Source organism: Heptranchias perlo, chromosome 13, assembly GCF_035084215.1.
Source record: "Heptranchias perlo isolate sHepPer1 chromosome 13, sHepPer1.hap1, whole genome shotgun sequence".
Taxonomy (NCBI): Eukaryota; Metazoa; Chordata; class Chondrichthyes; order Hexanchiformes; family Hexanchidae; genus Heptranchias; species Heptranchias perlo.
Genome location: NC_090337.1, coordinates 16,619,512 through 16,643,576, shown reverse-complemented (window position 1 = coordinate 16,643,576; position 24,065 = coordinate 16,619,512). Strand labels below are relative to the sequence as shown.

At 41.3% G+C, this 24,065-nt stretch overlaps 1 protein-coding gene across 1 annotated transcript in view; it reads right to left on the bottom strand.

The window, feature by feature from the left end:
- Positions 1-1,605: 1,605 nt before the first annotated feature.
- LOC137331314 (sodium/hydrogen exchanger 9-like) overlaps positions 1,606-24,065 on the bottom strand; it is a 313,260-nt gene continuing 290,800 nt past the window's right edge. Inside the window, exons 15-16 of the mRNA XM_067995036.1 lie at positions 8,990-9,095; positions 1,606-5,065 (exon numbers count right to left, since the gene is read on the bottom strand). Of these exons, the coding sequence (XP_067851137.1) occupies positions 4,850-5,065; positions 8,990-9,095 (322 nt within the window). The 3' untranslated portion in view covers positions 1,606-4,849. The remainder of the gene's footprint in view (positions 5,066-8,989; positions 9,096-24,065) is intronic.

The following is a 24,065-nucleotide window of genomic DNA, read 5'->3' as shown; positions in this document are numbered from 1 at the left end:
TTTCTTTACACATGCACGTGCGATTCTAATTATGTCATTGGGACCACACTGCAATTTTAACTCAGGCCTAAGTAGGAAAGATGCTGCAACTTTCCTGCCAGGCTGAACCAGGTAGGAAGAGGATCCGACCCGGAATAGTCTTTTTTCTTTACTTTGTGGGGCCATGAGGAACAGGAGTGCTCCTCCGGGTCCCACAAGAAAGCTTAGGTCTCCCTTGCCCAAGACTCCACCTACCCTTCTTGAATACGAGATGCCCCCTACGTTATGTAGGTCGGTGGCCTTTCAGGCGGTGAGATTTTCCACCACTTCCTGCCTGTTCCGGGCAGGAAGTCATCCGGTAGGATTCAAATGAGGTCTGGGGGTTAAAATAGTCCGGGCCTCATAACAGCAGATGAGTTTCTAACTCATCTCTCCACCTCCCCCTCACCCAGAGTTAAAATTGCGGCCATTGTGTTTTCATTGTGTGAAGTGGTTTGAGACCTTTCAGTGTGATATAAGGTGTTATATAATTGTAAGAATCATTATTATATACTGTATATAAAATTATTTCCAGATCAGACACTGGTGAGATCAAAATGCTAAAAAAGTACTGCTGCTGTTATATTTTAGATGAACGTTAAAAAGTAAGTGAGCCATCAACTGTAACATTGTGTTGAAGTAGAGATCAGATTGGTAATATATTACACAGCTGTGCATACTAAATGCAGTGAAAGAAACTGTAATATATGCAAAACAAATTGAGAAAGGAGATTCTTATGGCTATCTATAGGTTGTTGTATGTGATCAAAGTTCACATCCAACATGTGGTAGTGAGTTTCTATTCTTCTGCATGTTCTACTTTCTATGGGTCACTTGCACAAATCATTTTTCTCCATACAGGTAGGCTTAAGAGTCCAGTTTGCTACATGTCTGGGGAAAAATTTTTATATATAAAGAATAGAAACTGGCTACTTCATCTTGGAAGTGAGCTTTGATCACATACGACTGTTGGAGGCGTGTATAACTTTCTCCTGGTTCAGACATGGACAGTACATGATTTTTTTAGACTGGACTTTTTTCCAGGTCACCTAAGCAGTTGCAATATCAGCCCTAACTGGCATCATAAGTGATAAGGGGCATATAAAAGTTCAATGACTGAACTTAACCCAGGATGAGGATGGGTCTTCACTGGGAATTCTAGAAGAGTACTGAGGGGGATTGGATTATTGGAGATCTGTGCAATAGTCTTGAGACTGGACATTAGGACACATTCAGAGAATACGGAAAAGATCCACATCAGTTAATAGTGGGATTTTAATGGGTAGAGATGTATATCAATATGCAATGCAGAACTTTCATCTGTCTCTACTGCAGCCTACTGGCATAATTGATCTCCCATTGCTCTTCCAGTATCTCTGCAGATAGAGCTTATCTTAGAGGTCTCTTTAATGTGGGTAGACCTCACTGAGCTTATAGTAACAAGAGTGGTTTGAAAAAGAGATGTTAACTTGAAGAGACAACCCCCCCTCCACCCCCAGTGTTGTCAGTGGTAGGATAGGTTTTACCAATATTTCAGCACCTAATAATAAGCAATATATCTGGTGCTAGAAATAAAAGTCACATCCATACAGATGAAATTGTTTTAATTTTATTTCAATTGGTCTATGGATGCACTGTATTATAATATGTTGCACGATGTAGACACATTACACTGTTGGTATACAAAATACATGATAGACAAGTTCATTTAAAGTCAGGTTGTGGACAACCTTGGCAATATGTTCCAGTAAGAAAAGATTCTAGGTGGGTAGTTTGCTACTTTTAATCCTTGCTCTTTTGTTTAATCTCAATGATTTTCTTTGGTGGGTGTGCAATGTTTGTGTTATATAAATGATGTTTTGTTTATGTGAGTGTCTATTTTTGGCAGCAAGCCAGGAACAGGGACCACATTTAGTTTGATACTAGACAGTACATAATCCAAGAGAGTCATGAAAATATCAAGTGAGCAGCAGTGTGTGGGCCTTTTGCCATAGCGATTTGGCTCAAAGCAACTGGATGGGGATATGATGGAGGGTCGTCCATCTGCCACCATCTCTTGTTTGATGTACTCAAGAATACTTAGATCTATGGTGGGTGCAGGAGCTGGTGTGTTAAGTCAGAATTAATTAGTTGAATTGCACCTTTGTTGCCATAGCCTCTAAAACACTTTTTGGAAGTTTTAATGCTCTATTTGATTTTGTTCTGGACACACTGTCATAAGGATTGCGAAATTCCCAAGAAACATGATTGTTCCTTAGAGACACAGCTAAGCCAAACCTTCGAAACATGGAACAACTCTCACATAGCTCCCTAAACAATGTAGCCACTGCTTCTCACTTGATATTTTCATGACTTGTTATTTATGATTTGTAGTTCACACTTCCTATTTGTGACCATCCTGTTCATGAAAATAATTGATTGTTTATTCCAGTTCTTTTCCACCATTCTTATTTCTGCCTTGTGAAATCTCCCATTATTATACTACTGCGAGACACTCCACAATGTAAGTCAGCTCAGAATTGACTAAAATCATCTTGCCTGATAGTTGGAGGATTTGAGTGCCTTGTGTTTCCATTGTAAATGACAAAGCAAAGTTGACAATAGTATACTTTATATTTGTGTATCACACATATTGTACAAAATTAGATACCATTTTACATGCCTTCTCCACAGATCTGAGACAAATGAATACTCAGCTGCTTGCCTCACTCTGCTCTTGAATATTGGCTACGTGGACATCAGCATATACGTAAAAGAGATGACACTGATGTACATGAGCTGCAAAGTTACCCACTTGTACCCATCATGAACTAAGCAGAAAGGCTTGAATCAATGAACATATGCTTGGCCTGGTAACGTTTGTATCTGCCAAGAACTAGGCCACACCAAAAGCTCCATTTCTATAATATATGGGTGAATCTGATAATGTAAGGCACAAAGTTCCAGAAAACTTCAAACTCTGGAAAAACAGCTTTACAATTGCAAATAAAAATGATCCATTACATACCAAAAGAAAACAGGTTCTTCACAGATATAGGTTTATAATATAAAACAGATCAACAGTTTGAGAAGCCAAGATGATTATAAGGGCTAAGCATAGCCTGCTGATTAAAATATGTACAGCATTAGGTTGCCTCAAATCTAATGTACACTAAAAAGAATACGTGAATCTAATTAGCTATTTCACATCAATAATTCAACTAGACATTGACAGTAAATTTGCTTTTTATACAATTTAACCACTCAGATGTAGAAACATGTTTTTCCCATTTTTTTCCCTGAGGTATATCTGAAATGTGGTGAAGCAACATCTTTCAAGTAAATCCTAATGTAACATACTGTTTACATTCTGACTGAACAGGAGTAGGCCATTCAGCCCCTCGAACAAGTTCCGGCATTCAATTAGATCATGGCTGACTTGTATCTTAACTCCATCTACTGCCTTGGTACCATAACTTTTAATACCCTTCTATCAATCTCAGTTTTGAAATTTTTACTTGACCGTCATCCTCAACAGCTTTTTGAGGGCCCTTTATTAAAATCCAGTGATCAAAAGGTCAAACTCCTATCTCCAATCTTAAACGTTACTGCTAAAATGTTCTCTCTCTCTATCTGGTGCATTGGAAGCAATGGGTTTTATAGCCAAACTGGCCTTTACTTATCCCTCCTCCTCCTCCCAAATTTACTTCCCTCTTCTCCTCCAGGCATCGACTCTGCTGGGGTACAGTTCCACAAGCATCAACAGTATTCCTGCATCTCGTCTTCATGTGTGAGCTGTGACAGTGAGTGTTGACAGGCTATTCAGCACTAGAAGCATCACAGCAGAACCCCAATCCTCTCCTTGCCTAACACCCACACGTGCACACTTTCCAGCAGAGGCCACTGGATAGCAATTAGAAGCGTGAACCCTAGATGACTTTATTCCCTTTCCTAACCCAGGAGCACTGAGGCTAATTGTTGCCCCTTGATTCCTGCCCTGGGTCATTCTTGGGATCTTCTGCTCTCTATGGTTTAACACCACAGCATGCTGTGTATTTATTCACTGAGCCATCGGGGTAGCTGAGTTTCATATTTTTTTTGTTTGTGGATGGTCTGTTACAGTCAACTTGGCCAGGTGGCTGAACGGAGAATATGAAGAACATGACTGAGGTTCAATCCATGACACCATCAGAACAGAGGAATGGAACATAACATTGGCAAAAGACGTATTGGGTAGAATTTGAAACTGTTGACCTTTAGGATTCTAATATTAGTCAGGGGTATAAAAAAAATACAGAAAGGTACTATTACATTTATATTGATTAACTTTCAAAAGTTTCCACAAGTGTGCAATGATACTTCCTTGGCAGTAACGGTGCAGTATTACAAAGTACGCAACAGAATCAGTTCTGCATAAGTATACTGGGGCCCAAGCAGGGGTTGTTTTAAATCATAGACAGAATAGAGCAAAGCTTAGAATGACTTCCAAGAGCTTTTCATAGGAAGTGGCTCATAAGTCAGTGCAGTTATTTTAGCCTGCAAATGTAGGATTCTTGAGGCTCTTAACAGAATTAAAATCACTTTTTCCAATAATGCCATCAGATAGCCTTTCACTCTCATGTGTCATACCATTAAGAATTCATGAACTCACCACATAAGTATTGGTCAAGTTACTGTGGTTACTTGTTTTGATTTTAATATGCAGAGTCTGGTGCCTGCTAAGTAGGAAAATGTACAAACAGGAGTTTGAGAACTGGGGATAGTTCAATTGTTATAAGCATATGGGAGCTATTTCACATTCCCTTCCATTTTATTCCCCCACCAGAAATGTGCCAATAAAGCTTTGTTCAATTTAGAATGTGGGGCCACTCGGAGTCGGACTTGAGACGGGACCCACTGTTTGCTGAATTTCTCCTTCACTGAAGTTTTCCTTGCTCACTGGTTGCCTTTGTTCAGGAATGTCCTTTCCTGGTACATCACCAGAGCACGAGGCAGACGTGTCTTCGTAGTACGCTGACAGCTCATCATTGCTGATGATGTAATCTGTGTCATCTTCCTTCTGCTGGTCCTGAGTTTCAAAAGCAACAGAAGCTATTTTATTTCATAAGTACTGATAAAACATTACCATTATGATTCACATAGCAACACAGTGATATTATTAAAGTTAGGGCTCAGTTAGTTCTCACCCCACATATGTTTTCAGTATTCAGAACAAAGAAGTACAGTAATGTCAAATATTTATATGGCTGAAAGAATTTAAATATCACAAGCACCTTTTATCTGAAATAGTAAACTAGCAGTTCGATGGAAAATAAAGAACCCTTATGATGTGGGCAGCAGTTAAACACATTCTTGACTCTCTCATGCATATTTTCCAATTAACCAAACCACTTTCTGTGCGCTCCAACTGTGTAGAACTGCTGATCAAATGATAACACTCAAAATATATAATCTTGATCCAAGCATTGCATATTCTACCAATATCCAACTATTCATTTTTTAAAAGCTCTGAGTACCAAAAATTCTGAGCATTTTGAGTACAGTAAATCCATTGGTTTAGAAGCCTAATCAATTTCTGTGTGTTTCACAGTGTTAATCTCTTTGTGTTTAGATTATTTAATAGGATGAGATATTAAACTAAGGTCCCTCGACCAGTACACCAACAAAGAGATTAACTGGCCATTCATCACATTGTTGTTTCTGATATTGTTGATATTGCTGTGTGCTGTTCTTGCCTACCTAACAGTAATCATTCCATTTCAAAGTAATTAATTGGGAGGAATTTCAACCCCCCCTACGATGGGCAGGACAGTGGCGGGGGGGTGGGTGGGGGGGGGGGGGCGGGGAGGTTAAATTGTTAAAAATGGGAAACCCGACCCCAACCCAAGGTGAACGTACCTATTTAACTGAGGCGGGTTGGGAGCCGGCCAAGTAACCCGTTCGCGAGAAACGGGTCGGTAATTATGATATTTAAATGAAGTCCTGTGCCTCAGATTTTGTCAGCAATTTAGATTTAACGCCTCCAGCATGGGCTTCCTGAGGGTTGGGAACCCTGACAGCTAAAGGGAGGCAAGAACTGCCGGATCCAGCAGGTAAGTGCTTTTCCAGCACTTGGTGTGCCAGGAGCAGCAGGAGTGCTCCCCCCGGCCCGCCAAGCAAACCTGCAGTGCTCTTCCGAAGACCCCCGCCATCTGCCGCCCCCCCCACCCAGCAATGTCTCCACACCATAATCCGATCTCTCCCACCCCCCCTCCCCACAATCTGATCGCCCCCCCTCTCCCGCAATCTCTCCCTTCCTCCCTCCTCCGGCTGCTGTCTTTTACAGCAGGCCTTCCCAACCGGCAGCAACTAGCCTCTCGATCTGGCCGGCTGCCGGGCGGGAAATGGAGTAGAAAAATTCTAATGAGGCCCTGCCGAATCCGCCTTCCTGGTATTTCCGGGTTTCCCGGCCGCTGACAGCCGCCCCTGCTCCCTTCCCGCCTCCCCGTAAATATCAGGGCCATTGTATCTGAAGCGCTCAGAGGTGTTCTTTTTTCATTAACTAGTTCTTAACTTAAACTATCTTGTCTATGTTGGGAGTTCTGTTGTAAACAGCAACTCTTAAGGAAGAAGAGAGATGTTTCACCCAGCTATCATGTACAGAACTCAGGCAAGAATGTCCATTCTCACACACACACATGCACACACACACACACACACACGTACGTATGTGCTCCGAAGTAATGAAAACATCCACTAAGCATGAGATTTTAGGACACTAGACCTACAGAAGTCCTGCAAAATGTAATGCTGCATCTGATCCTTGAGGATAGATCTATTTTGAAATTCAATCGATTCTAATGACAAGGAGTCATCAATGGTGCCAGGAGTTACAGTCAAAGCTGTAGAAAACAGAATTAGCTTGGATAACTGCTCTCTTGGCAAATCTTGATTGAAACTTGTCAATTAGTGAACTTTGCATATTTGTTGCTCGTTATATTTGACACACTCTGTGACTTTCTTCAAGCCAAGAAAATCCACTTTTTTTTTCTTGCAGTTGCTTCTCAGTTTCAGCTTTGCTTCAAAAGCCATCACACGGTCACACAAATGATCTGCAGCTTTTGTTTCTTCCCTGAAGCCTGAGATTCATTTCATTGAGGTGAATTGTCAAATCCTTCAGAATAGCAGAGTTTGCAACAAATGTAATATCCGTCAATCTTGTATCCCTGTTATATTCATTCAGTAATGTAATAATCTCAGCATACAAGTCAAAAGACTTGCTTCAATATTTTGCTCCAATTAAGCCAGCAAACAAGTGAAGAACATAACATCTGAGTACTTGTTGTCTGTTTCTTAAAACAAAACACAATTGTTAGCGACTTAAGGCCCACGCGAGTATGAAATTAACATCAGAAGTAACAGTGGACACTGCTGACTGCTATTCAGTACCTTTGCACACAAAACCTCTTGATGTGAGATGCAATGATAAGTAAATCACACTGCTGTTGCCTGCTATTTAAGAAGCATGTATCTTTATGAGGCTTACTGTGCTAGTCATGGATGGGCTCCATTACTGATTCTGCAAGCTAACTTTTTCCAGTCTAGTCTGCTGTTATTTATTGCTCCTTTAATTTTACCTGCAATATCAGTTCCTCTTTTACTGCACTGAAGAGAAGTCATGTTCCTTCAGTAATGATCAACTGCACATCTGTGCAACAGACAAAAAGTAACAGGTGACTGACATCACCAGCATCCATATTTTCATCAGTGAGCGTCGTTAAAAACAATGGAAACTCTCTATCCTTTTATGTCAACTATTCATGGACATCAGATGCCATGTCTTTGAACAGTATTCCAGCTTAGGCTGACAGAATCACATTTTGAGCATTCCTCATGTCACAAGTTGTTGACCACATGAAACAAACATTTCTTAACTCCCCAATCCTAAATGGTTTGAATTGTTGTGCGATTTGACAAGTAGCTTCATTACTTGCTCTTGCTGCTGCGTTGTTTGCAGCCACTGGAGCAATGAGAACTTCTGCTGCTGTGTCTGTAGATTTCTCCCAACTTTTTCAACTCATCTTCTCTGCTTTGAACTTTGAAGTGGTCAAAGTCATTCTTCAATAGCATTTCATCGTACCACATAACATTTGCCTTCTTTATCACCGCAATGGTAGATTTACAGATCAGACGCGATGGAAAGGCAGTACTATGCGCAAAGAAACATTGAAGGGTGCGCAAAGAAACATAGCAGGGGCCAAGCCCTCACTGCCCCAATCTCCACTGCACATAATAGTTCAGATATCATAGCATTATTGGAGACCTTTGCTTTGTTCTTCAGATTCAAATCATTCTGATATCCAATGCCATCCTTTTGCCAATTGATAGAAACTGTACTACTGTGAGCTACAAAGGAAGCCTTTCTAGTAGAAGAGCTGCAGACTGTTACATTACATGTCCATATCACAGGGACTCCATGGGCTTACATCAGCTTAGCTTTTATGTTTGACATAACACTTCCTCCAGGTTCAAATAGAATACAGGACATGGTTTTAGGGGCCAAATTTATTAATACACAAGTATGTGATCTAGCTGGTAATTCACTTTCTTCACATTATACCATGTGCTACTGCAGGCAACTTAGTTCTTGCACAGTATTACACATGGCTTAACAGTGTATTGATTCATATTGTGAGGCCATGGTTGAAGCCTCGGGCCCAGCTTAGTTACACTCATTTAGAACTGCACATGCTGATACCAGACAGAGACTGAAAGTGAAAGAGCTGAGTCAGATAGAGCCAGACCATGAAAACAAAGGAGAGCCAAACCTGAGGGAATCATAGCTACACAGCTCAAAAATGACAGAAAATGACTTGTGCTTTGGCAATCTTCACTACAACTGCAAGAAAGGATGATAACAGCAGCAGGTAAAATTACGCATTTTAAAATCCAATAATAAAACTTTCTATAACTCTATACCATTACATATGGAACAAGGAACTAACATCCTTACCTGATATGCTTGAGGGCTGGTCAGTAGCTTAGCAAAAGGACCACACCAAGCTGGCAGTGTTGATGTGAGTGGTGGACCAGCATGTGTCAGAGCTGGCTTTAAGTATCTTGTGGCTTAGTTAAGGAAACATCATGCCATTTTTGCTTTGAAACTAAATACAGGCATATTAAAACAGATGTACAAATAAACTTCACAAGTATATATCACCTATGTAACAGGATAGACACACTGCAGTTTATGAAACATTTAATTTTTCATATGGCAAGTTTCTGGAATTCACTGTGGTGCTAGGGAATGATGGCGAGCAGCAGATAGGTGCTTTCTATGCGGGATGGAGGAATAATCCCCACCATTACTAGACAAAGGCCTGCACTCTGGTAAATATTTGGGAGTGTAAAAGGCATATTACTGTAGATTTGTACGTGCACACATCTACTCTGAGTGAAGTTGGGAAAATCTATGAATTTTAATATATTGTCACATGTGCATGGGCCAAGAGAAATTAAAATACCATATTTCTTGTAGTGAAATCTGTACAAATCTGGAAGTACACACAGGGTATTATAGTAGGTCTGATGTAAAACTGTGGGGTTCAATGCAGGATTAGTAGCTGAAGCTGAGATGTCAGATTGAGTAGAGCTGCTCCGTTTCTCCTGTTGTTCTTTTTTATTTGCAGGTGCATCTATCAAGACACTGTATGAGATGGAAAGTCTGACAATGGCATGTATCTTCTGTAGGTAACACTCTTGCCTCCGAGTCATGAGGTTGTGGATTCGAGCCCCACTCCAGAGACTTGAGCACATAATCTAGGCTGACACTCCAGTGCAGTACTGAGAGAGTGCTGCACTGTCTTGGGTGCCGCCTATCGGATGAGATGTTAAACCGAGACCCCATCTGCTCTCTCAGGTGGATGTAAAAGATCCCACAGCATTATTTTGAAGAGGAGCAGGAGAGTTCGCCCTGGTGTCCAGGCTAATATTTATCCCTCAACCAATAAAAAACACAGATTAACTGGTCATTATCACATTGCTGTTTAAAGGGCTGTGCTGTGCGCATAATTTCCCTACTTTACAACAGTGATTACACTTCAAAGTATCTCACTGGCTGTAAAGCGTTTTGGGATATCTGGAAATCGTGAAAGACACTATATAAATACACGTTCGTTCTTTCTTAAGTATTCTTAAAGCTTTTATTCTTTCTTTGAGCTGAGATGGGATTTCCATGGATTTTGCCAACAGGATATAGGAAGTAACACTACAGTAGTCAGGGGCTCTAACCACTAATGTAGCAGATAGAATGGTCAATCCATAGCACATGATTCACTCACATTACCTCTAACTTGGGTCTCAATGCTGTTGCTATTTTCCGTATCAACGTAATTAAATTCATAGTTAACTCTGAATTGGCCCTAGCATGAGATTTACCCTAGAGAAAATGGAACCACATATTATACTTATTAAAAGACAGTGCAGTTCAGGCATTGGGCCTGTTCATCCTCCCATAGGCAACATAAATGCTTTATGGAAGCAGAATATAATTGGGATCAACAGTGTCCCTAATTAAAGCTTTTCTTGATTCGCATGGAGGGGTTTAATCTAAACACCATATTGCTTTGTAAATGCAAGTGAAGAAGTCTCAAATCTAGAGAAGTTAATGACAGAGCATCACACAAACAAAAATGTCACATTATAAGATCAGATTTGGTTCATTCTGCAAAGATCAGCAACTCTTTTTTTCTTCAGAATTGTTTCACTCTCTAAAAATTGCATGTTCTTACTCTCTAAGGATCAAATTTCCACTGCACTGTTACAGTCATAAGATACTGAAGGGGCAATTTTCAACTGCCAGTCGCCCGTTTCTTACCTGAAAAATGGTCGGCCGGCATTTGAAAATCGGATGCCTCCCCCACTGATGCCCAAGGCCCACCTGGTGTAATTCTCAAGCAGGCCTGTAAATGGGTGAGCAATTTCCAGGTACAAATAGGTGGAGTGAGTGCTATTCCCACCATGTTCTGGGCTTATTAGAGTCAAGCGTTTTTTTCTCTGTTTCTAAGAGACTGAGAAACCAAGTTAAATGTGAAGTAACGGATATATAACGATTGTTAAATCTCATTTGCAGTCTTGTCAGACTAACAGCTTTTGTTTGATTCCCTAGAGAAATGATTCTCTCACTGGTGTGGAAGCAATGTGGATAAACTATTTACAGACTATCATTTATCTGAAAGAAATTGCGTTACTGTTAAACTATCACTCAGTGTGGTCTGTGTGAAATAATTAATCATCATCTCTTGAGCTGTAAGGGCTGATTTTAACTAGCAGCAGAGAACGGGCGGTGGGTGGGTGGAGCGTGCCTGCTCGCTGCCCGTTCTTACCGGTGGGGGATCCAAGCCACTTAGAGGCCAGTGCTTCATTTCATTTTGCCGATGAGCAGCAGGCGTCAAATGGGCATCTCGATGCAGCTCGCCAGTTCTGGGACAGCGGAAAGTTGTCCATCTTCCATGCTGAGCCAGCCAACTGTTGGGTCCTGGGGTGAGGGAAGAGATACTGAGAGTGTTGTGGTGGGGGGGGGGGGGGGGGGGGAGAGGAGGAGAACCTCAGACAATGGTTAGGATATTTTTCTGTCGGCCCAGGAGGAGCACTGGTCTGTTTTGTAAGCAGCCACCAGGAGTCCCTTTAAGGCACGATCTGCCCATTTGTACTTTGAAATTGCAATCCTATGTGGGTCATAGGACCCCAATTTGCACAATTTACTGAGGTTACTGCCTGATTCAGGCGGGCACTTTTGGCCACCCTTTTAAAGGTCCTGGGCAAAATGGCAGTGGGCGGGATCAGAGCGGGAACAGGGCAGTAAGTAGAGCACTTCGAATTTAGCGCTGCTACCACCACATTCCTGCCCAGAGTAGCTTTACCCCTCATGGAATCACATAATCATACAGCACAGAAAGATATAATTCAGCCCATCATGCCTGTACCGGCTCTTTGAACAAGCTATCCAGTTAGTCTCACTCCCCTGCTCTTTCCCCAATAGCCCTTTAAATTTTTTTCCCTTCAAGTATTTATCCAATTCCCTTTTGAAAGTTACTATTGAATCTGTTTCTACCACCCTTTCAGGCAGTGCATCCTGGATCATAACAACTCACAGCATAAAAAGAAGTGTTTCCTCATGTCGCCTCTCATTTTTTTGCAAATCACTTTAAATCTGTGTCCTCTCATTACCGGCCCTTCTGTCACTGGAAACAGTTTTTCCTTATTTACTCTGTCAAAACCGTTAATGATTTTGAACACCACTATTAAATGTCCTCTTAACCTTCTCTGCTCTAAGAAGAACAACCCCAACTTCTCCAGTGTCCCCACATAACTAAAATCCCTCATTTCTGGTACCATTCTAGTAAATCTCTAGATTTGCTTCACTCACTAGTCAGGAGTTCTGTGCATATAAACACACACGTGTAGAGTTTCCTCCCAAGTGTCGAAATGCCAGCAAAGTAATGTTAGTGAGGGGCGGAAAGGAAAACGTATTGACAAAATTTTTTTTTAACAGGTTCAAAAACAAAACTTAAGAAGCCCACTGGACCACCTGGGAACCTTTCTTTAACAAAATGTTGCTTTGCAATACTTGTAGTTATCTACCACGAGGAATAGTTGAGGCAAATAGCACAGATGCATTTAAGGGGAAGCTAGATAAAGGAGGGAGAAAGGAATAGAAGGTTATGCTGTAAGGGTTAGATAAAGAGGGGTGGGAGGAGGCTCATGTGGAGCGTAAACATCACCATGTAAACTGAGATGTGCATCTGTTCTACAGAACATGCCACAGTATTCTCAGGCATGTTACACACATCCCTTCTCCACCATCATTGCTGAAATAAAGTTTACTATAAAGACAATTTTAGTTAATCGCAGGAAACATCAGAAAGTTAAAACTGAAATTCATCTTTGAAAAATTTCACAGAAGTTAAATGTTAACCTGAACCAATAAATGACATGTTTGTCAATAATTATTTGTCCGTAAATATATTGAAAAAGCTGAGGTCTGATGGTGCGGAGAGGTAGTGAGCACGCTGAAATGAACATGCTCATTTTTCACCATCTGTCCAGAACATTAGATCTCAGCACAGTAATCAATCTTGTTTTCATCTAATGTCATTTTTCTATTTCATCACACCCTTAATCTTTTTTCATTTATTTAATAAATGGAATTTTTTCACAAACAGAAGAAAGGAGGTGTTACGATACCGCAGGGTGCAGACGACAGATGAAACACAAGGCTGATCAGTTTGGAGAGAGGAAGTGAGAAAGTCTATGTGGGATCGCATTGCAACTCTCAGAGCTGTAACCACTCTCGATTATTTATTTTTAAAGCCCAAACAAGCAATGTCATTGCAGCTTATTTTCAAAAATCATAGCAACATGACATTGTAAAATATATATACAGTAAGTAGGAATTGCCTTATTTTTACAGTATCACAAAAGGGTACAAAAGACAGTGTAAACTGCACAGTCTGATCAATTAGTCAGCACGAGCTCCTGGTAAGCAGATCATTTAGTCACTGCGATCCCTGGGTGATCTGTCAGTCAGTGATTTACCAAGTTTTGTAATCACTTGTTACTCTGATCAAAAGGAAAGTTTCCAAGGGTGACCATACTATTTGGCTTCCGTAGTAAGAGATAAATATAAATGCACAGATAAATTATTAAATACCTACAATTTATTTTTGAAGCATATTCTCTTTTCCTCCCTGCTTCCCCTCTCTAGATGACAGACACTATACTCAGACAGAGAGGAGAACAGCAAACTGTTCCCAAGCCTCTGGCAATGCCACTTTGTAAACAGCTGCTACGATGTATACAGAGGAGTCTAAATGGACTCTTCTGTTTGGAAATGTCAGAAGCTGGGTTAAGACTTGTCAAACTCATTATAGCCTGCAGAAGGAGTGTTTCATCCATCAGCCTAGCTGGTTTTAGAGCTGAAAGGATAGTAGTGCCTGAACCCATCATAGCATTCAGTCCTGGTTCCTTTCCATAAAGGCCATGAAATTTTCAAAATTAAAGGGAATTCTCCACAATAAGGCCATTTAATGGTTTATTGAGTAATACATAAAAATACATCGCTATATTCTATAATTATTTAACCATTAAAATTTACTGACTAATGGTTGGCCTCCCCATTTGCAAGGCTGAGGGAGGTAGAAGGCTACATAAACCACTGATAACGTGGCTGTATAGCCAGCCCCAGGAGGTGTAAGAGAGAATCCCAAGGTGACCCACCCGTTGATTTTGCCTTCTTCCTCGCAAAAAAATGCTCAGGATTGCTAAGGCAGCACACCTCAGATTAACAACTTGTCCTGTGGGGAATCTCATAGCAAATCTGTGTTTTACCACTCTTGACACATTGGGAGTGATTTTAAACTCCAAGAATGGGTGGGTTGGGGGCGGGGGTTGGGGGCGGGGGGGGAGGTGGGGGGAGTTGAAAATAGTTTTTTTTGGGTCGCAACCGCAACCCGGATTTATTTCTGGGTGAAATGTCGGTGCGTAAAAGTACAGGCTTCCCACTGGGAATGCAAAGTCCGAAAATTTTGGGGTTGCGACCCAAAAATACAACTGTTTTCAACTCCCACCCGCCCCCAACCCACCTGTTCTTGGGGTTTAAAATCACCCCCATTGATTCCTGAGCTCACTAGGCTTTACTGCTTGAATGGAATGGAGCCCATTGCAGATGGTTTTGTTTCACAGCCTAGCGTCATCAGGTTTTAATATAGAACCGGGACCTTGGAAGCCATCTGACTTTATACTGTGAAACCAAACTGGTTTTTAGACTTAAAATAGCCCCTGCCCAAAATTATAATTCTAATGTAATTCATAAGGAAACTAAGATTTTAAAGGAAAAATTGACCCTATTTTCCACATTTTTCTAATTTTCTTTCTCTTCCAGTTATCCTAAAGTGGTATGGTATGTGTGGAGACACAGGGGCACATTTCCGTTTCTGCACCTAAGGCTATCTGATCACCTGAGCAGAGCGGATACAGGAGGATTTGGGATGGGAGGAATGCACATGCCTTTAAGGGAGCCTGCCTGAAAAAATCCAGCTCACCCCATTGGGGGATTAGGCTCCTCCATGCCCAATTTTCCTACACTTGCTGAGTCCAGGCCCTGGGACATGGATATCTACCACACTCTGATCTCTCCATATCCATATATATTATTATCATGGAGGAGTAAGAGTGTGACAATGAATGAGCGCAAATGAGCAAAGATTTAACAAATGAGATGTGAGAATCATATTTATACTTATATCAATAAGTGCATTTAATGAGGAAAGGAGTGAAATAAAATTAATGAGTCACGGCTGTAAAGAGAAATAAGGTCCTATCTTAAATAAAATTAATGGGATATACTATTAAATACAAATAATTAGATATGCCATTGAAATTAATGAAATGCCTTTAAATATAAAAATGAGACCTGTTTTTAAATTAAAATTAATTTTGCTGGAGAAGGAATGGGAGACACTCTTTCTAACCCAATAGTATCACAGTATGGTACAGCACAGGAGGAGCCCATCATATCTGTGCCAGCTCTTTGAAAGAGCTATCAAAATAGTCCCACTCTCCTGCTCTTTCCTCATAGCCCTGTAAATTTTTCCCTTCAAGTATTTATCGAATTCTCTTTTGAAAGTTACTATTGAATCTGCTTCCACCACCCTTTCAGGCAGTGCATTCCAGATCATAACAACTCGCTGTGTAAAAATGTCGCCTCTGGTTCTTTTACCAATCACTATAATTCTGTGTCCTCTGGTTACCGACCCTTCTACCACTGGAAACAGTTTCTCCTTATTTACACTGTCAAAACCGTTCATGATTTTGAACACCTCTATCAAATGTCCTCTTAACCTTCTCTGCTCTAAGGAGAACAACCCCAGCTTCTCCAGTCTAACCACATAACTGAAGTCCCTCATCCCTGGTATCATTCTAGTAAATCTCTTCTTCACCCTCTCTAAGGTCTTGATATCCTTCCTAAAGTGTGATGCCCAGAATTGAACACAACACTCCAGCTGAGGCCTAACCAATGTTCTTTAAAAGGTTGAGCATAACTTCCTTGCTTTTGTACTCTATGCCTCTATTAATAATGCCCAGGATCCCATATACTTTTTTAACAGCCTTCTCATCTTGTCCTGCCACCTTCAAAGATTTGTGTACATATACTTCCAGGTCTCTCTGTTCCTGCACCCCCTTTAAAATTGTGCCATTTAGTTTATATTGCCTCTCCTCATTCTTCCTTCCAAAATGTAATACTTCACACTTCTTTGCATAAATTTTATCTGCCATGTGTCTAGCCGTTTCACCAGTCTGCCCATGTTCTTCTGAAGTCTGTTATTATCCTCCACATTGTTTACTACATTTCCGAGTTTCGTGTCATCTGCATTAGGGTTAGGGTTAGGGTTACAAAAGTCCATGTCATTAATATATATCAAAAACAGCAGTGGTCCTAATACCGACCCCTGGGGAACACCACTGTATATTTCCCTCCAGTCTGAAAAACAATTGTTCACCACTGCTTTCTGCTTTCTGTCCCTTAGCCAATTTAGTATCCATGCTGCCACCCGTCCCTTTAATCCCATGGGCTTTAATTTTGCTTACAAGTCTATTATGTGGTACTTTATCAAATGCCTTTTGAAAGTCCATATACACTTCATCAACCTTTTCCGTTACTTCATCAATGGTGGGGTGATAGGGTTAGATTAATAAAAAGTGGCATAGTAGCATTACCCACTGAAGTACTAATGCATGGCACTGATCTCTCCCCCCTCCATAAAAAGGCAGGCAAAAATCAGAAAGCAGTTCATTACTAGGCTGTTCTTGTGCATCCACTGATAAAACTTGCCCAACCTCTCCGCTACAATCAGCAAATGGCTGTGGATAACTAGAGGAGAAAATGTCAACAACAATAGAACTGTACTCTTGGAAAAAAAACTTCTATATTTCCAAAGAGACTTATTTTTTTTTAAATAAAAAAACAGGAGTTTATTGCATGATTTGGAAAAGATGGGGAGGGAATTGTGAGGTGTCAGTAAAATTTCTACCTGCTGAAAAATATACTTTGTGTGGAAATCTGCTTTTGCCTGAATTTCTGTTAGTGTTTTGAATTGAGATACTACCCCCATACAATTTGAAAATCTACCCCATTAAATCCAGAGGTAACAAAAACATGGGTAGGCGTGTCAGTAGCAGAAGGGCTGAGGTAGTCAATGTTGCGCAAGTAGGCAATGTTGTGCAGGTGGAAACAGGTGGTCTCAGTGATTAATAGGATGTGGGGTTTAAAGCTCAACTCTGGGTTTCAGACGGTTTGGTTCAGTCTAAGCAAATGACTATGGAGAGGGGTGGAATCAGTGGCAAGGGAGGAGAGTTTATTGCATAAATGAAGCCTTTGGTCTTTCCAGTGTTAAATTGGAAGAATTTGTGGCTTATCCAGAACTTGATGTTGGCCAGGTAGTCTGACAGCATCAAGGTGGTTGTGGAGTTGAAATATATGGTGGAGAGGTAGAGCTGGATGTCATGAGTGAACAGTGGAAACTGACCAGTGCCTGCAGATGGTATTGGCAAGGGGCAGCATGAAGATGAGGAAGAGAAGGGAGCCAAGGCAGTTAATTGAGGGAAAAAGGGCTTTGGATTATCCTTGCCCTCCAGGATGATCCTATAGAACCATAGAAAAGATACAGCACAGAAGGGGGCCATTCGGCCCATTGTGTCCACGCCGGCTCGAAGAACAACCAGGTGCCCATTCTAATCCCACCTTCCACACCCGGTCTGTAGCCCTGCAGCTTACAGCACTTTGGGTGCAGGTCCAAGTACTTTTTAAAAGAGTTGAGGGTCCTTGCCTCTATCACCAATTCAGGCAGCGAATTCCATACACCCACCACACTCTGGGTAAAAAAAATTTTCCTCATGTCCCCTCTAATCCTTCTGCCAATCAGCTTAAATCTATGTCCTCTAGTTCTTGACCTCTCCGCTAGGGGAAACAGGTACTTCCTGTCTACTCTATCTAGGCCCCTCATAATTTTGTACACCTCAATCAAGTCTCCCCTCAGCCTTCTCTGCTCCAAGGAAAACAACCCCAGCCTATCCAATCTCTCCTCGTAGCTGCCTTTAGGCGACTTTGGCTGTAGAGAGAGGGGGAACACCAATACTTGACAAGGCTGAACCAAATCTGGTGATAGATGACCAGACTGGAGGTATTCTCAAGATTACAAACTTCTGATTTAAGAGAACAGAGATGGGGACTACACGGTGAAATGGCAGGGATGAGAGATCATGAGTAACTTGGTGAAATAAGAGCATCGAAGGGAGAGGTGGAAGAACAGTTGGGCAAGTGAAGAGGTAGTTGGAAGTTTGAGATTGAATTAGTATGGGAGCTTGGGGAGAGCTTTTTCCACAGGTGTATGATAAGAATAGTGGGAGTTGAGGGAGGTAAATTGATGTGGGTGAAACGGAGAACAAGCAAGTCATCTGAGATTGCCTTGTCGGCGATTGAGATCTTGGGGGTGTGGGGGGGGGGGTCATGAGAAATGGTAAACTCAAGCATGTGGCCATACGTATGGTTGGGAAGTCAAATTGTGAGATTGAGTGAGGATAGCAGGGCAGATAAATTAGGCAAAGGGGGCTAGGAGTGTTCAGATAGAGGTTGAAGTTACCACGGATGAGAAGATGCTCAGTGCAGAGACCAACAGGGGAGAGAAAGAAGGTTATCTCAGTGAAGAAGTCAGTATGGGGCTTGGGAGCGATTTTGAATGAGAATGGGAGGGAGAAGAAGGTGCCAGGGGAACAGCGAGAGAGGCCAAAGTGTGACTTGGTGGTAAGGGCTAGTCATCAGTGCAGCACTTTGAACAGGGCAAGTGGTGGAAGAGATAGCCAGGTAGGGAGGCTTCGATGAAGGGAAAGGAACTGCCATGAGCCATGTTTCGGTCAATGCCAGGATATCAATGCATTTATCCACAATGAGGTCTTTGATGACATGGGTTTTGATTGCAAGAGTGCAAAGTTTCTAGAACGTAATATGGAATGGAGTGGTGATGGTCCAACTATCAGAGGGAGGTGGGACAGTGAGAGAGGTAAAGAAATGTTAATAGGCATCAATTCAACTCTCTTTTAAAGGTGTCAATTGACCCCCTGTCACTTACCTCTCTGGAACTCTATTCCACAATATCATTACAATGTGTATTATAAATGTAATAGCTGAGAATGCAATCTCCAGAATATTACAGTTGGATTTAGAATTTCATAGAATTTACAACACATTCGGCCTAACAGGTCTATGCCAGTGTTTATGCTCCACACAAGCCTCCTCCCACCTTACTTCATCTCACCCTATCAATATATCCTTCTATTCCTTTCTCCCTCATGTACTTATCTAGTTTCCTCTTAAGATAATTTTACATAAGATAATGTAAAATGTACCAGAATCAGTGGAGTCAGGTGTTGTGTCAGGTTTTTGTTCTACCAGATGGAATATTTGGGTCACCCTCAGTTCTGTCCAAATCATTATACTTTTCTTTCCCTTGGGCACATCTGAGAGTTGCATACTGAGTCATTGCTTTGTTGAACTCGGTTTATCTGCTTGCCCATGCAATGTAGGTCATTGATGTGCTCCTGCAGTTTTCACATGTTCTTGAAACTTTTGAAACTTTGCAGACGGTTTTGGCTTCAATTCTCAAACAGTTTTTATTTTGGCTTTTTGTGCTTGGAAATAAGTCTTTTCATCTTGTAAATTGTTTAACAATTACTTTAAGTATACAGTTGAAAACTTGCATTTCCACCATCTGTCTGCGGTTAAGATCACTTCCCACTTATGGAATGGGAAACAATTCATTCATGTCGGTCAAGTGGGCATTTACAGTCTTTAAGCCAGTTAACTCCAATTATTACAGATTAATTAAGATTGGCAAGGCCTGGATTTTCCTCATGAATACTATCCGTTATCGGGTGGCACCAGGGTGGATAATAGAGTAAATGGGGGCCTTCTGCTGAATCCCCATCACTAAAAATGGCTGCCGGAATTGCCATCCCATCCAACTTGGTGCAGATCACACTGTTAGCCCAAGTAATGGGCAGGGCTTGCTTCAACAGACAATTTTCTTTCCCACACCAGCTCCACCTCACCAGCTGCACCTTCCGGGGACAATGCTCTTTTGAAGAGGTGTCGGAATCCTTTAGCAGCTGGAACGAGACGGTAAGCATGATTATAGGCTCTCCTCAAGTTCTTCCAGTTGGTGCTCTTCTGCTGCTTCTTGCCCCTCCCCATAAAGATTGTTTGAAGCAGGGCTTTATCTTGGAAGATGTGTCATTTTATTGAACTTTTGGTCTGCCTCTTTAACCTTTCAGTTTTAAATTGGACTATTCAGTTTTGGGTCCCATTTTTGTGACAACTGTCAGTTCAGACATCTGGGAGTTGCATACTGAGTCATTGCTTTGTTGATCTCAGTTTATCTGCTTGCCCATGCAATGTAGGTCCTGCAGTTTTCACATGTTCTTGAAACTTTGCAGACGGTTTTGGCTACAATTCGCAAACAGCTTTTATTTTGGCTTTTTGTGCTTGGAAATAAGTCTTTTCATCTTGTAAACTGTTTAATAATTACTTTAAGTATACAGTTGAAAACTTGGGTTTCCACCATCTGTCTGCGGTTAAGACCACTTCCCACTTCATCGGTTTTGGCTACAGCAATGGTCAGTGCACTTGATGCATCCCACATTTTCAGAGGATTAATAATTGTTACACTGTTACTGTTGGCTGATTGAGAAATACTCTGCAGTTGATTACCCAGTAGACAAATAATAACATAGTTGCAGACCTGCCATGGCTTTGCTCATGGTGAGTCAGAGGACAAGCTGTTTTATAACAATAGATTTGTTATCAAAGTGTGATGAGGAAAGTTTTACAGGAAGTAAGTATAACACTTACAGGAAGTGAGCTATACACAAAATCTTTAATATATAATTTAGCTGTATAAATAAACCATAGTCAGTAAACTGTAGCAAAAAGCAAAATGTGAGGACTGCTGCACCTTGCTGTAAAATCAATGAGGCAACACCCATCCCTTTTTTATGCTTAATCAAGGTGTCAACCTTGGTAGCATTTTCACCTCTGAATCAGAAGTTTGTCGCTTCAAGCCCCACTCCAGAGACTCGAGCACATAATCTAGGATGACACTTCAGTGCAGTACTGAGGGAGTGCTGAACTGTCCGATGTGCTGTCTTTTGAATATGTTAAACTGAGGCCCCATCTGCCCTCTGAAGTTGACGTAAAAGTCCCCAAGATACTGTTCAAAGAGGTGGGGAATTCTCCCCATGTCTTGTCCAACATTTATCCCTCAAGCAACAACACTAAAATCAGATTATCTGATCATTTATCTCATTACTACATGTGGGACCTTGCCGTATGCAAATTGGCAGCCATGTTTCCCTACATTGCAACAGGACTTTCATTTCCAAAGTACTTCATTGACTGCAAAGCACTTTGGGACATCCTGTGGTCATGAAAGGCGTTATATAAATGCAAGTTCATTCTTTCTTTTATTCAGAATGAACCTTTCAGTGTAGAATAGTGGTACTAAATAAAGAACAAATTGCAAGATCTTTATATGATTAAAACACAATCAGCTCTTTATTTCCTATGCCCCTTTTACATTACAGGGTCATTTCAAATAGAAGCAGCTCTGTAGTATACTGGGGCTCCTTGCCCAATTTGCATTGCAGGTGGATCCCACAGCACTGGTGATAACACAAAACTAAATGTGCATACGGACATTTGTGAATGAACAGTCGTTTGGAAGTCTCAACTGTGGTGCACATCAGGCTGCTGGGCCATCCCTGCAGTTGGAGAACGCTCTACAAGGCCAGCATTGCAAAAACCCATCATGAACTGTGTTGAGTGCTCAAACCATTCCCAGCCAGAGAAAATGGGTGGCATGAGCTGCTGCCTCTGGAGGAGCAGGCAAAGGCCACCACTTGCGGTGGTTCTTCAGTCCTCTGGCAGTAGCAATGCTCACACACTTTTATTACAATACTGCTGCTGAACTTAGGGCTACTGTCAATTAGCAGCAATGTAATATAAAAGGACTATGCTTTTTACTCCACATTTATCTATTTGCCTGAACTGCAAGCCTTAAAGCAGTTCTAGGTAATTGGGTGCAGGTTTAATTGGCTTAGGGATTGGCTATGTCCAGAGAATAAAAGGGAAGGATATCAGAATTAGGTGGTGATAGCACTTAAATGAACTATTTCACAGTCCAAATAGTTGACAGCAATAAGCTGATTATAAAAAAGAATAGAGTCAGGATTTGACTGAAAGCTTTGCTAGTGGAGGTCATCCAGGCACTATGGGAATGAAATAATTTAACATCAGGACACTGAATTCAACCAGGCTTAGAATTTATCTAAATTCTATAAGTCATCCCTCACCAAAAAATAAAGTAAAAATAAATAAAAGGCAAACCAGACCAGACATGCCAAACGCCATGCAGTCCAAATGCATCTCATGTTTTCCCTGCTGGTTGCTGCAGTTGGTGAAAAGAATCAGCTCCCTTCAGATGTTCTGTAGATCAGCACACCAATCAAGATTGTACAGTGACTTTCTGGGCAGTGTAAATTGCAACGCACGGCCACATCCACTGAAGAATTAGATTGTACATGATGATGGAAGTAGTAATAACAAGCAGAGACAGTTTACTTAGTACCAATGCACCAAATCATTCTCTGTCTGAATATCAGATAACACACGTGATAAATCTACTCCAATCTCAGACCACTACTTACACTCAAAAAAATACACTCCACTTACGACTTCAGATTTCCTTTGTAATCAGTCAATATAAGATCCATTCTTCACTATTTAAATGTTCACTACTGCACTGTAGAAGAGCAGCTTGTTGCTAATAAAGCTTTGGTGAGAAGATGTCGGTTGGACCCTACTGCAAAGATGCTGTCATGATTAGGAATTATTAAAATTTACCCTGGTAGGGAAATTTGGGTTAAGCTGCAATATGTTTATGATATGAACTCAGATTGAGGATTTTTAAAGGTTAATTATCAAGGGTCCAGCATCCTTTCTGTCACCTTGATGGGAAGAGGCAGACTAATGTAATTAAGGCAATTCATTTAAAGGCCTTGCCTGTGAATGAATGAGTCAGCCATAGAAAGTGTTATCCATAATGATCTGGGACAATAGTAATTCATCATCTCGTTTCAGACACTTCCATCGAGGTGGTGGGATAAACTGTGTTCTTATGTGCATCACACGGGTTTTTTCTAGTAGGAATCCAATCTTTGGAACACAGTAACCAACTGCTACTGGTCAACTCCCGGACAGGGAAGGAGTCAGGTGTTAAACTGCCAAACCTCCTATATGGACTGGCCGCAAAAGAACAAAGACCTACATGTTGTGAAAGTTTCAATTTATTTCAATCAAGACCACAAGATTTCTTTCCATTTAAGTAATAGTCCCTTCCTTAATTTTTTCTCCCCCACCCCCCCTTATGAATCACTTTGCATTTATCTACATTGAATTTCATCTGCCACATGTCTGCTCAATTCCCAAGCATATTGAATTCTTCCTGCAACTTATCCTATTCAGCTGTATTGCCCTTCCTGGCCAACAAGGAAACTAAAAAGAAAATGACTTAATTTTCTGGGCCTTTTCTGGCCCCGATCCACTTGCCACAAGATTTTATTGACGGGTCCAGCACTGGGTGAGACTGCTGCGATTTTTGGTTAAAATTGTGTCTGGGTGCTAATTACATGATAGGACCCCAATTTTAATATGCTTCTGAGGCCCTATCTGCCTGTGGCGGGCGCCTCGGAAAAGTGTGGAATTAAAATAACGGCAGGTGCGAGCATGTCGGAAGTACAGGTATTTTAACCACCCACCTGCCCGGTTCCCGTCGGGAGGGCACAATTAAAATTGGGGCTCATATCTCAGTACAGCTGCCACCACGCTTATCTGACAATGTATAATGCCTGCAGAACGTTTAAAAACATGGCAGCTAGTTAATGAGATCAGGCTGCTTGGAGTGTTAACTCATTGTCACTTG